The 13,159-nt window shown below is 37.3% G+C and overlaps 1 protein-coding gene and 5 pseudogenes across 4 annotated transcripts in view; all 6 read left to right on the top strand.

The window, feature by feature from the left end:
- The first annotated feature begins 557 nt into the window (after window positions 1-557).
- Window positions 558-676, top strand: LOC148255913 (5S ribosomal RNA; annotated as a pseudogene).
- Window positions 677-881: 205 nt separating this feature from the next.
- Window positions 882-1,000, top strand: LOC148255912 (5S ribosomal RNA; annotated as a pseudogene).
- Window positions 1,001-1,530: 530 nt separating this feature from the next.
- LOC148255911 (5S ribosomal RNA) lies at window positions 1,531-1,648 on the top strand (annotated as a pseudogene).
- A 537-nt stretch (window positions 1,649-2,185) lies between these two features.
- On the top strand, window positions 2,186-2,304 carry LOC148255910 (5S ribosomal RNA; annotated as a pseudogene).
- A 2,153-nt stretch (window positions 2,305-4,457) lies between these two features.
- Window positions 4,458-4,575, top strand: LOC148255909 (5S ribosomal RNA; annotated as a pseudogene).
- Window positions 4,576-7,681: 3,106 nt separating this feature from the next.
- LOC110817823 (RAD3-like DNA-binding helicase protein) overlaps window positions 7,682-13,159 on the top strand; it is a 76,604-nt gene continuing 71,126 nt past the window's right edge. Inside the window, exons 1-2 of one of the 4 annotated variants that reach the window (XM_088221097.1) lie at window positions 7,682-8,001; window positions 9,025-9,281. In XM_088221097.1, coding sequence (XP_088077223.1) covers window positions 7,900-8,001; window positions 9,025-9,281 — 359 coding nt within the window. In that variant the 5' untranslated portion in view covers window positions 7,682-7,899. The remainder of the gene's footprint in view (window positions 8,002-9,024; window positions 9,282-13,159) is intronic. The other 3 variants (XM_088221094.1, XM_088221093.1, XM_088221096.1) reach the window with 3 other exon arrangements.

The raw sequence follows: 13,159 nt of genomic DNA, 5'->3' as shown, positions 1-13,159 counted from the left end.
TCCTGGGAAATCCTCGTGTTGCACCCATTTTTTTGCAGATGGGTCGTTCGACGTTATGCACGACTGGAACTATGGTCCGCTGGTTTATTCGCAAATGTGAGTAACGACACCGGAGCGTTTTACTTGATATTAAAAGGAGAAGGAGAGGTCGAGTGTGCACGCACAAGGAAACAAATGACGGAAGGGGGGAGGTAAAGAGAATGAGTGTATGTATTTCCAGTGCGGAATGAAACAAATGCCATTATACCATCACTAATTCACCGGATCCCATCAGAACTCCGCAGTTAAGTATGCTTAGGCGAGAGTAGTACTAGGATGGGTGACCTCTTAGAAAGTTCTCGTGTTTCACCTATTCTTTTATAGATGGGTCATTCGACTTTACGCGCTACTGGAATTATGGTCTGCTGGTTTATTCATTATTATGAGTCACGACGCTGGGGTATTTTATTTAATATTAGAAGGATAATTAGAGGTGCAGTGTGCACAACCAAGGAAACCAATGAGGGGAGGGGGAGGGAAGGAGAAGGAGTTTATGTATTTACAGCGCGGAATAAAATAGGTGCGATCATACCAGCATTAATTGACTGGATCCCATCAGAACTCCACAGTCAAGTGTGCTTGGGCAATAGTAGTACTAGGATGGGTGACCTCTTGTGAAGTCCTCGTGTTGCACCCATTTTTTTGCAGATGGGTCACTCGACGTTACGCACGACTGGAACTATGGTCCGCTAGTTTATTCGCAAATGTGAGTCACGGCGCTGGGGCATTTTACTTGATATTAGAACAAGAAGGAGGGGTGCAGTATGCACGCACAAGGAAACAAATGATGGGAGGGGGGAGGGAATTGGAAGGAGTGTATTATTTGAAGTGCATAATGAAATAGGTGCGATCATACCAACACTAATGCATCGGATCCCATCAGAACTCCGCATTAAAGTTTGCTTGGGCGAGAGTAGTACTAGGATGGGTGACCTCCTCAGAAGTACTCGTGTTGCATCCATTATTTTGCAGATGGGTCGCTCGACGTTACACGCGACTGAAACTATGGTCTGCTGGTTTATTCGTAAATGTGAGTCACAGTGCCGGGGCATTTTACTTGATATTAGAACGAGAAGCAGAGGTGCAGTGTGCACGAACAAGGAAACAAATGACGGGAGGGGGAGGGAAAGAGAAGGAGTGTATGTATTTACAGCGCGAAATGAAACAGGTGCCATTATACCATCACTAATTCACCGAATCCCATAAGAACTCCGCAGTTAAATATTCTTGGGCGAGTGTAGTACTAGGAGTAGTGACCTCCTGGGAAGTCCTCGTGTTGCATCCATTTTTTTGCAGATGGGTCGTTCGCCGTTAGGCGCGACTGGAATTATGGTCCGCTAGTTTATTCGCAAATGTGAGTCAAGACGACAGAGCATTTTACTTGATATCAGAACGAGAATGAGAGGTACAGTGTGCACGCACAAGGAAACAAATGACAAGAGGGGGGAGGGAACAAAAAGGAGTGTATGAATTTGCTATGCGAAATGAAACAGGTGCAATTATACCATCATTAATTCACTGGATCCCGTCAGAACTCCGCAGTTAAGTGTGCTTTGGCGAGAGTTGTATTAAAATGGGTGACCTTCTAGGAATCCTCGTGTTGCACCAATTTTTTTATAGATGGATCATTCGACGTTACGAACGACTAAAACTATGGTCTGTTAGTTTATTCGCAAATGTGAGTCACGATACCAGACCATTTTACTTGATATTAGAACAAGAATGAGAGGTGCAGTGTGCCCGCACAAGGAAATAAATGACGGGAGGGGGGAGGGGGGAGGGAAGGAGACGTAGTGTATGTATTTACAGCGCGGAATGAAGCAGGTGCCATTAGACCATTACAAATTCACTGGATCCCATCAGAACTCCGAATTAAGTGTGTTTGGGTGAGTGTAGTACTAGGATGGGAGACCTCCTCGAAAGTACTCATGTTGCACCTATTATTTTATAGATGGGTCGTTCGACGTTACGCGCGACTTGAACTATGGTTTGCCGGTTTATTCACAAATGTGAGTGACGACGACGGAGCATTTTTCTTGATATTAAAACAAGAAGGAGATGTGCAGTGTGCACGCACAAAGAAACAAATGACGGAAAGAGGGAGGGAAAGAGAAGGAATGTGTATATTTACAGCATAAAATTAGATAGGTGCGATCATACCAGCACTAATGCTCAGGATCCCATCAGAACTCCACAGTTAAGTGTGCTTGTGCGAGAGTAGTACTAGGATGGGTAACCTTCTGGGAAGTAATTGTGTTGCATCAATTTTTTTCAAATGGGGCGTTCGACGTTATGCACGACTGGAACTATGTTCGGCTGGTTTATTCGCAAATGTGAGTTAAGGTGCTAGGGCATTTTACTTGATATTAGAACGAGAAGTAGAGGCGCAGTGTGCACGCACAAGGAAACAAATGACGTGAGGGTGGTGGGAAGGAGAGGAGTGTATGTATTTACAGCGCGGAATAAAACAGTTATAATCATACCAGCGCTAATGCACCGGATCCCATCAGAACTCTATAGTTAAGTGTGCTTTGGCGAGAGTAGTACCAGAATCGGTGACCTTCTAGGAAGTCCTCGTGTTGCACCCATTTTTTACAGATGGGTCGTTCGTCGTTACGCGTGACTGTAACTATGGTCCGCTGGTTTATTCGCAAATGTGAGTCACGGCACCGAGGTATTTTACTTGATATTAAAACGAAAATGAGAGGTGCAGTATGTACGCAGAAGGAAACAACTGACGTGAGGGGGGAAGGAAGGAGAAGGAGTGTATGTATTTGTAGCGCGTAATGAAACAGGTGTCATTATACCATCACTAATTCACCAGATCCTATCAAAACTCCACAGTTATGTGTGCTTGGGCGCAAGTAGTACTAAGATGGGTGACCTCCTCATAAGTACTAGTGTTGCACTCATTTTTTTGCAGATGGGTCGTTCGACGTTACGCGTCACTGGAACTATGGTCCGCTGGTTTATTCACAAATGTGAGTCATGGCATCAATGCATTTTACTTGATATTAGAACGAAATGAGAGGTGCAATGTGCACGCACAAGGTAAACAATGATAGAAGGGGGAAGGGAAAGAGAAGGAGTGTATGTATTTGTAGTGCAAGATCAAACAGGTGCGATCATTCCAGCACTAATGCACCGGATCCGATCAAAACTCTGTAGTTATGTGTGCTTGGGCAAAAGTAGTACTAGGATGGGTGATCTCTTGGGAAGTACTCGTGTTGCATCCGTCTTTTTTTAATACTTTTTGTGCATCCATTTATAGTCCACCGCGTGACAAGAGTATCATTACGAGTATCATAAATAATAGAACAAGTAAAACAGAGGTGCGGCGGGCGGTCTGTTCATCTGGGCGTGAGTCGAGGCAACTGGGCATTTTGTTTGATATTACGACTAGAAGTAGAGGTGTGGTGTCGACACGGAGCGAAACAAATGATGGGGACGGGGAGGGAAAGAAAAGGGGTATATATATTTGAAGTGAGGAATAGGACGGGTGGGATCATACTAGCACTAATGCATCGTATCCCATCATAATCTGTAGTTAAGCGTGTTTGGGCAAGAGTAGTACTAGGATGAGTGATCTTCTGGGAAGTGCTTGTGTTGCACCCGTCTTTTTGCGGACAGGACATCAAATGTTACGCGCGACCGGAGCCATAATCTGCTGGTTCATTTGCTGGCATGAGTGGCCGCGCCTGAGTATTTTGCTTACTTTTTTTTGTGCACACATTTATAGTCCACCACATGATAAGAGAGTCATTACGAGCATCTTACATAGTAAAAGAACGAAAAAAAATGTGTGGTGGGTGGTCCTTTAATCTAGGCATAAGTCGAGGAGCTAGGCATTTTGCTTGATATTAAAACTAGAAACAGAGATGTAGTGTGCGTGCACAGCGAAAAAAATGACAGGAGATGGGAGGAAAAGAGAAGGGGTATATATATTTGCAATGCGGAATGGAAGGGGTGCGATCAGACCAGCACTAATGCACCGGATCCCATCAAACTATGCAGTTAAGCATGCTTGGGCGAGAATAGTATGAGGATCGGTAACGTCCTGAGAAGTCCTCGTGTTGCACTGTCTTTTTACATATGGGGTATAAAACGATGCATGTAATCGGAGCCACAATCTCTGGCGTGAGTCGCGTCGCTAAACAATTTTGCTTATTATTTTTTTGTGCATTCATTTATAGTCTACCACGTGATAAGAGTGTCATTACGAGCATCTTACATAGTAGAATAAAGAAAAATGAGGAACGACGGGCGATCCTTTCTTTTGGCATGAGTCAAGGTGTCGGGGCATTTCGCTTGATATTAGAACTATAAATAGAGATGCGATGTGTGCACACAGCGAAAAAAATGACAGGTGGGGGGAGGGAAGGAGAAGGAGTATATGTATTTGCAGTGCAGAATAGAAGGGGTGCAATCATACTAGCTTTAATACATCGGATCCCATCGAACTCCGTAGTAAAGCGTGCTTGGGCGAGAGTAGTACTAGGATGGGTGACCTCCTGGAAAGTTCTCTTGTTGCACCCGTCTTTTTGTAGATAGGGCATCAAACGTTACGCGCGATCAGAGCCACAGTCTGCCGGCATAAGTGGCGACGTTGAAACATTTTGCTTAATATTTTACGTGCATTTATTTGTAGTCCACCACGTGATAAGAGTCTCATTATGAGAGTCTTACATAGTAGAACAACGAAAAATGAGGCGCAAGGGGCTTCCGTTCTTCTGGGCGTGAGTCCAAGCGACATGGCATTTTGCTCTATATTAGAATTAGCTATATGGTATCACAAAGAATTAGTAGTGTTGGTTAAGAAGATTGGAGTTACAAGAAGTTACATAACAATTACATGCCTATAATTAGTCTAGTTATTGTGGGAGTTACAATTGTAGTTATTGTGTTGTAACTTATCATTGATTTCTTTGGATATAAATACCAAAGGAACTCTTCTTTGTGGATATCAAGAGTGGTAATCAAATATTTCAGAATTGAATTAAGAGTGTTTTGACTCTCTTTTCACTTTATGTATATTGTGTTGATTTGGAATACAATTGTTATCACTTGTATTCAATTTTGATTTCCTATTTTAATTGTTCTTTGTGCTTGTTTGGATTAGGTTCAATGGATATCATTTATCTTTCTTTAGTTCTATTTAACTTCTACCATTTGGGTGATTAAACAAATTTGCTTCCTTTTTACTTGATATCTAAATTCTGTTTTAAACCGATTGAAGAGTTCTAAAGTTCAAACAAGAGTCTTGAGGTTTCGCATCAGTGGGAGTCTCCATCCAAAAGGGACTCTGATTTTTCCTTTTCTTCACGTGTTTTATATTCCTTTTTGCAATTGAAGAAAACATTTAACACATGGGAGAAGAGCATTATCTAGATTAAATATTTTATTGTTTTTAAAATTATTTTGTTGTCTTAGTTATTATCTTTAAATGTATTTAATTATTATTTAAAAATTAAGATTAAGATAGACTATCATCTAGATAGGGTTTGAGTTAAATTCAAGTCTTCGAGTTTGTATAGAATTAATCCAAGAAAACCTATATGAAGACGTCACTTAGGTTGTAAACAACAATCAAGTTCATTTAATAAAATTTCAATTTTATTTTTTACAATTAGCTTTACTAATTTGTGAGAGTGAGTATTCTTTAAGAAAGATTGCTTTAACCATCTTGTTGAGACAGAGAATCTGAATTGACTTATTGGGTAAGACGTGATGTTTTTTCTATTTCTTATTTTAATTCTCAGTTACCTTAGTTTGTATTTAAATTATTGAATATGGTTCAAGTAGAGAGGGTTTAATTAGGGAATTAAGTTTATGCATGCTAGTGTGTGTATGAGTTCATAATCAAGATGTTTTGATCATAGAGTGCCTCACATCACTAAGCTTCTTATAAGTTGTCAGAGACATTAAATTAATAGTTGCACTTAAATCACATATACATTCTTATAACATTTATCCTTAATGGTATAAGAGATAGAAAAAAATCTCATAGATCCCTAACTCGGTGAGAAGCTCATCTTGAGTATTACTTTTTGGGTCAAAATTATCCAAGCTTAATTTTTATTGGTGGTTAATACTTTTTCTTCAGCTTCTTCCTTCTCGAGAATACCTTTTGGGTCATTTCTTTGGTCTTCTTCATATTCTTCCTTTTTGGGGCATACTTGCAATGATCTCTTACCTTTTACTGCAATAATATTAATTTGATTTAGATTTCTTCTTAATATTTGCCTTTTTTAAATTGCGTAAGATGGCCTCTTGATTTTTAAGTTTTATCTCTATCACACTTACGAACTTATTCATCATCTCTTCAAAGTTTGTCTTCTTCTATTGAGGTTGGAAACTAGGAGGTGGTTGCTTAGTATTTTATTGATTATAAGAGACTAGGGTGATTTCTTTATCATAATTTATAGCTATTGCTATATGAGTTATTTTGCTTGTTAAAATTAGCCACAAAATTAACACTTTTAGGAAAAGAAAAAGAGGATGAAGTATTACATGTTTGACACTCATAATTAAGTGCTCCTTGCACAAAAATAACATGAGATTTTGGATGGGGTTGTCACTCATCTACCTCTATCTGTAGTGCTAAAGCATTTATGGTGGGTCAATGTTATGTACTTATATGGTCCTTCTAACTAGATATCTATCCCATTGGAATAAATTGCTCTTTCTTCTCATAATTCATATGGCTCATTGGATGTTTTTCTCATGGTTATTCCACTTGTAACTACATTAAGTATATTAAAAGTAAGGCTACGTATTAAATATTTGCACTTGTAGCCATATTGGTAGCCCCATGATGTGGAAATCTCTCATTGTCTCTATATGGGATGTTGAGGTCATCCTGATATGAGTTCGTGTCTTATGATAACTCCTGTGTTGCATCTCCTTATTATTTGATCAATAACTTATATGTTAATGGTGTAACTCTATCCATTTTCTATCTTCTCTTCTTAATTCATATATTTTAAAATTTTTTGGTATTTTTTCTTAAGCAAATATGAGTTTGATGGGAATTTCTATTTATGCATATATGAATTTAAACCTTATAAACTTTTCTTACTCTTGAATCTATATTATTTGAAGGTTTCACTGATTTAATTTTACTAGGAGGTAGAGAGTGGGATATCATTCACTATCATGGTAGAAACCACAAGGAGGAGGAGGCTTTTTTTGTTTTAATCTTTTAAATTGTTATTTTTTGTTAAAAATAATTAAAAATTAATTTGTTTTTTACATATCGAATGCGACGTGAATATTTAACATAAAAATTTATTCAATAAAAAATAACTATATATTTAATTCAGTGCCACGTGACAAATTACTAACAGAGTGTTAATAACATTTAACATACATGAATTAAAATATATATATTTAAAAATAGAAAGACGAAAGAGTAAAATAATTAATATATGGAGCAATTCAAATATTTAACAATAGGAATCAATTTATTATTTAGGCCAATTATATATTAAGAATATGCTTTATAATTTTAACAAGTAAATTATAGTTTAACTTTCTCAAAATATAATTAATTTTTAAAAATTTAAACATTAATTTTTTTTTCTAAAAATTAATGACGAAAAGTTTTCTGAAAGTGCTACTGCAAGGTTAGTGGCATTTACCGCGGGCCCTCGATTCGCATTGTAGCGGGAATCCCAGGAGTCGCTCTTTATTCGTAGCTACTCTTCTTCTACTGCTTCGTCTTCTTCTTCTTCTTTTTTTCTTTTGCTAGGGTTTCCATCCAAAAACTGATCAATTTACATTTCTCTCGGTTGAATAAAATTCAAGCGAAAAGGAAATTTGTGGTCGCTTTCTCGGAATAAAGGCGGGTAACAGAGAAATATGCCAACATACAAAATCAGAGGAGTCAGCGTGGATTTTCCGTTCGCAGCGTACGATTGCCAACTCGTTTACATGGAGAAAGTAATCGAATCTCTCCAAAACGTGAGTTTTCCAGAGTTATTTTTCTCTCCTGGTTCTCAGTTTCAATAGTTTTAGCTACATTTTGCGATATTAAGCTATAATCTATTCTGGCAACAATACTTTCAGTCGGTGCTCGGTCCTCCTCGTTATGTTCCACTGTGAACCGCATATGATTAATTAATCAAGAAATTTTGGTAACTCCTTTGACGTCTTTTCTTGCCATGGAGCTTCGGATTTCTACATATTAACGCGTACAAACTTTGTTCTTATATTGGTGTTTTGCTTTTTTTTTTTTTCCTTTTGAGCAATGAAATTTTTGGCTGTCTCTCCGCAGATGATTAATTAATCAAGAAAGTTTGACAACTCATTTGGCGTTTTTTCTTGCCATGGAGTTTCGAATTTCTATATATTAACACTTAGAAATTTTGTGCTCGTAGTGCTGTTTTACGTTTTCTTTTAGTTCTTTTGAGCAGTGAAGTCTTTTGCCGTCTCTCCGATGCAGGGGCTTTCATTTTTGTCCTAAAAAAAGATAATCTTTTGAACAATTCTTTTTTTTTTTAAATCTTTAAAATATTAATCTCTGGAACAATTTGAGGTGTACTTGATCATAGCTTTACACTGTGGTTACGGTTTTGTTTTCACTCACTAAGTAGAATTCTTCTTAGAGCAAAATCTATATGCACTTTTCATTTGTCATACAATTATGGAATTTTGATGATCATTAATTGGGCATGTGATTATCATTCTTAAATCATTTTGGAGAAAGTAACTGGGGATCAATGCTAGGGCTCTTCCTGGGTTATTCGTGATGTTGAGTTATAAAATCATCTATTTCATTAACAATCTGAATGTATCTGGTTTAATTGTTTTTTATAGGTTTGGTAGGCTATGGAGCATTCATTACTTTTTTGATATTTTTTTTTTGAATTTCATTTTAATTTGAGAAATTTTCTCCGCATCATTATCAGAATGTTCAGTGACATTTGTGGTTGTCATTGCCAATCTAATCTGATTGACATTTTACATAAATTAATGATATGGCAGAGACACAATGCACTTTTGGAGAGTCCAACTGGAACTGGAAAAACTTTGTGTCTTCTCTGTGCCACACTAGCTTGGCGGAAGAGTTTGGGAAATTTCTCAACTGGTAAGGATGAAAAGATCTGTCAGATTTCAAGGAGCAACTCAGACATGGAATTATCAGAGTCTGGAACTGCTAATCTTCCAACTATTTTATATACATCGCGTACTCATAGCCAGCTCAGACAAGTGATACAAGAGCTGAAAAGAACCAACTACAGGTGAAAATTAATTGCCTATATGATCTTTTTTTGCACTTGAGATTTTTGTTACTGGCAATTGTTTGTAAAGCTTTTTCTTCATTTGTTGCATTATGTTGCTGATTTTCAATGTTCCTTGCTAAAAGTAACAAAAAAATGTGAAACAAGAAGTTCTTTCAGAATGTTCTCATTTTTAACTGTTAAAATTTCTTTCTTAAATAGAATGGTGTTGAATTTGTCATATTGATAGATAAGCTGAGGTAGGACAAAGAGAGTTTGAAAGGAAAACTTAGATAAACTTTATTAAGAACTAGATTTGGAGATCTAGGATCCCAATAATAAAAAAATATCTCAATATTTGAATAATAATTAGAGAGATGCATGAGGAAGTTTCTATAGACTTAGAGTTGGGGAAAAACACGACCATCTTGTTAGTTGGGATGTCTATTGCAATCCAAGAGTTCAAGTGGGTTGGGCATTGGAATTCTTAGATCTAAGAACTTATTTTATTGATTAAGTGACATTGGTGCTTTCCCCTAGAACAAAAATCTTTATAGCATAAAGTGATTAGAAGTATTCATAGAGTGACGGGAGGCGATGGGATGCCATGGAAGATTCATATCCCATTATAGTCTTTAGAAAGCCATCTCTCAAGTACTTCCTTTGTTCCAATCTCTCACCCGACTCCAAGTGGAAGATGGCTCTAGAGTGAGATTTTAGGAAGATACCTAAGTGGGAGAACAACCTCTAGCCATGTAAGTTTCCTGACTGTTTAGCCTTTCTTCAAGACATAACACAACTGTCTCTAAATTTATTTTATTAACATAGAGGGGAACATGGCCCAAAAATTTTATTTCACTTATAATCTATTGGATATGGAGGTTCCTGAGTTGCAAAATTTTTAGACTCAATTAGAGCCGATTCACCTTTCTTCGCTTTTAGATACATGATTTGGACCATGCATCCATTGGACAGAGACTTGTAAGTAAGTCTTTTTTTGCATATCTCATGAAATATCACACCCCTAACTAGTTTCATATTTTCAATTTGTTTTGGATAGCGCTAGCTCCTTCAAAGGTAAAGGTATTTACGTGGATAACCATGCATCAAACGCTCATCACTAATGAGATGAAACAAATTTGGCGCCTGAGCCATGCGGTATCTCCGGACATCTGCATAATATGCTCTGAAGGGCAAGAGACGCTTCTATTTATTTCTTCATTGTGAAGTTGTTTGAAAACCTTGGACTAAATTGTTAACTTTCTTTAGCATTATATGGTCACTCCTATAGTTGAAAGCCTTTTAAGGGTGTATTTTAAGGTTGATGGAGCGGTAAAGGAAGCAAAACCTTTGTGGTGAGGGGCTATCTTTGCTAGCTTATGGACAATATAGCTTGGGCAAAATTGAAAAATTTTGACGACTGAAGTACGTCTTTCCATGAGATATGGGATAGGGTGACTTTTTGGACATGGCTTATGAGTCAAGGTGCATGGAAAATTCTCTTATCTACCTATTTATAAACTCTATCTGAATGAAGAGATTATTACTTTCGGTATTAGTTTAGTATATTCTTTGTGAATTTTATTTATTTATAATTTTTTTGGCTTACTATTGTCTATAGCTTTTGGAGAATATCTCCTTTCTTTGTATCCTTTTCCTCTTACTTTAATATACTTTCTTTTTTTTTTTGTCAATAAAAAAAATTGAATAATAATCATGAATAGTCTACTAAGCAACTAAGTTAGATGTCTTTGTTATAGGCACAAAAATACAATTAAATAGAAAAAACTAGGAGAATATTAGAAAAGAAAATTAAATATTTGAATTTACCTTTATTGTAAATTTTGCGAAACAAAACTTCCCAAAACATCTATTTTTCTTTATTGGTTATGCATCATATCTCTTATTTAGAACTTCCTATTTTGCTTCATCCTACCCCACTTGGTGAAAACTTGTTTCGAATTTTTGAAATGTTGAAGTGGAAAGAATATGAAGGTTGGAACTTATCCAAATAAACTTGAATGTTCCAAAACTTGAATTTAAGAGATAACATGAATGCTTCTGAAAGTAAGAATTTCGATACATAGTGAATTAATCAAGAATGACTAAATCCATAAAAGGAAGAATTGTTATGTTTTTAAAATTTTTTTGGAGATAGAAAATATAACTAGTATATAAATGGTATAGCAACAAGGGGGTGCAAGCCGTGTACAAAACATATTTACAATTCAATAAGACTATCTATGATATGTACAAAATCCTCCACCCTATACATGTTATGCTCTAAGAAAATAGAAGCAAAATGATGAAGCTATCTATATTTAATTTTAGACATATCACTCTTCACCTCATCAAAAGCTCTCCTTTTTCTCTCTTTCCACACTATCCAAAGTATAGTCAAAGGAATAAGTTTTATGCATTTTTTCTTTTTACAAACCCCACCTCCTCCCCCCCTTCCCCCCCCCCCCCCCTAAATCTCCTCATTCACTGAGCCCGCCCCAACCCAACTGGTACCCAGGAGACTATAAACCATAGACCATATGTTATATGTTATAGGACACCATAAAAGGAGATGATTGCAAGTCTCACCCACTTGTTTATATAAGTAACATTAACTATCACTCTGCCCCTTCTCATCAAGTTGTCAATAGTCAGAATGCATTTCCTCCTTGCCTCCCAGGTGAGAAAAACAATTTTTGGTGGAGCTTGGACTTCCCAGATCTGTTTAAATAGGAAATCCTCCATCTCAGGTTCATTAGTACCCATCAGCATATCATAAAAGGATTTTACAGTGAATTGCCCATCTTTCTTTGGTTTTCACATCAATTTGTCGCTATTCGAGTTCACTTGAACACTAGAGAGAAGCTGAAGTAATGCTTTTTATTTCCCAACTTCCCAATCATCGAGGTTCCGCAACACTTCCACATTCCAAACCCCCATCCTCCCCTCCTCCCCACCGAACACCGTGAGCCTCCTCCACCACAATGCAAAAATATGTGGGAATTGATCTTTAAGAATCCCATGCTTAATCCACTCATCTAGTAAAAAATGAATTTTATCTCTCCTGCCCAACTTCCACTTGACACAGTGAAAGAATTTTCTATTACCCAAACTAATCTTCCTCCATAAATTCACTTCATGAGAATGGCCCAATGAACCCACCAAGAAGCACTATCCACCCATCTCCCCCACTGAGCGTCAACCACACTTTTCCACAACTACTCTTCCCCCTTCAGATACCTCCATAACCATTTACTATGTAGAACCATATTCATCTCAACCATCGAACAAATTCCCAAACCCCCAAATCTCACGGGTTTCTTCACCTTCTCCCACTTGACAAGGTGGTACCTCCTTCTACCCTTATCATCCCCCAAAAGGAAACGACATTAAATTCTTTCCAACATCTTAACAATCTTCATGGGAATAATGAGAGCTGGCATATAGTAAATAGGAAGAGTAGAAAGAGTGCTTTTAATAAGTCTAAGCCTACCTTCTTTGAACAGAAAATTCCTCTTCCAGCTAGCCAATCTCTTCTCAAAAGTATCAATAACGGGGTCCCAAGTTTCTAAGTCCTTATATTTGGAACTTAAGACACTATGGAGGAAGGTAAACCATGCTGTTTAACAACCTCTCTAAAGAACAATTTAGCCACATGTGAAGCATCGGTTGTTTTACTACAAGGAAAGAAATGTGCCATCTTAGAAAACCTATCCAATAGAGCGAGAGTCTTATCCCTTCCAAAATGACCAGCAATTCCACCTACACATTTCCCAAAGACGAGAATCTCTAAGTGACGTATGAGGAATGCATAACTTAGTCGCTCTAAACAGATAACCCTCACGAATAACAAAGTCAACATAGTCTCTACGGTTACCATCCCTAACCTCCTGATAAAT

This window comes from Carica papaya, chromosome 5 (assembly GCF_054855325.1).
Source record: "Carica papaya isolate Zhongbai chromosome 5, ASM5485532v1, whole genome shotgun sequence".
Lineage (NCBI taxonomy): Eukaryota > Viridiplantae > Streptophyta > Magnoliopsida > Brassicales > Caricaceae > Carica > Carica papaya.
Note: the sequence above shows the minus strand (reverse complement) of the source record. Positions and strands in the feature narration are given on the sequence as shown.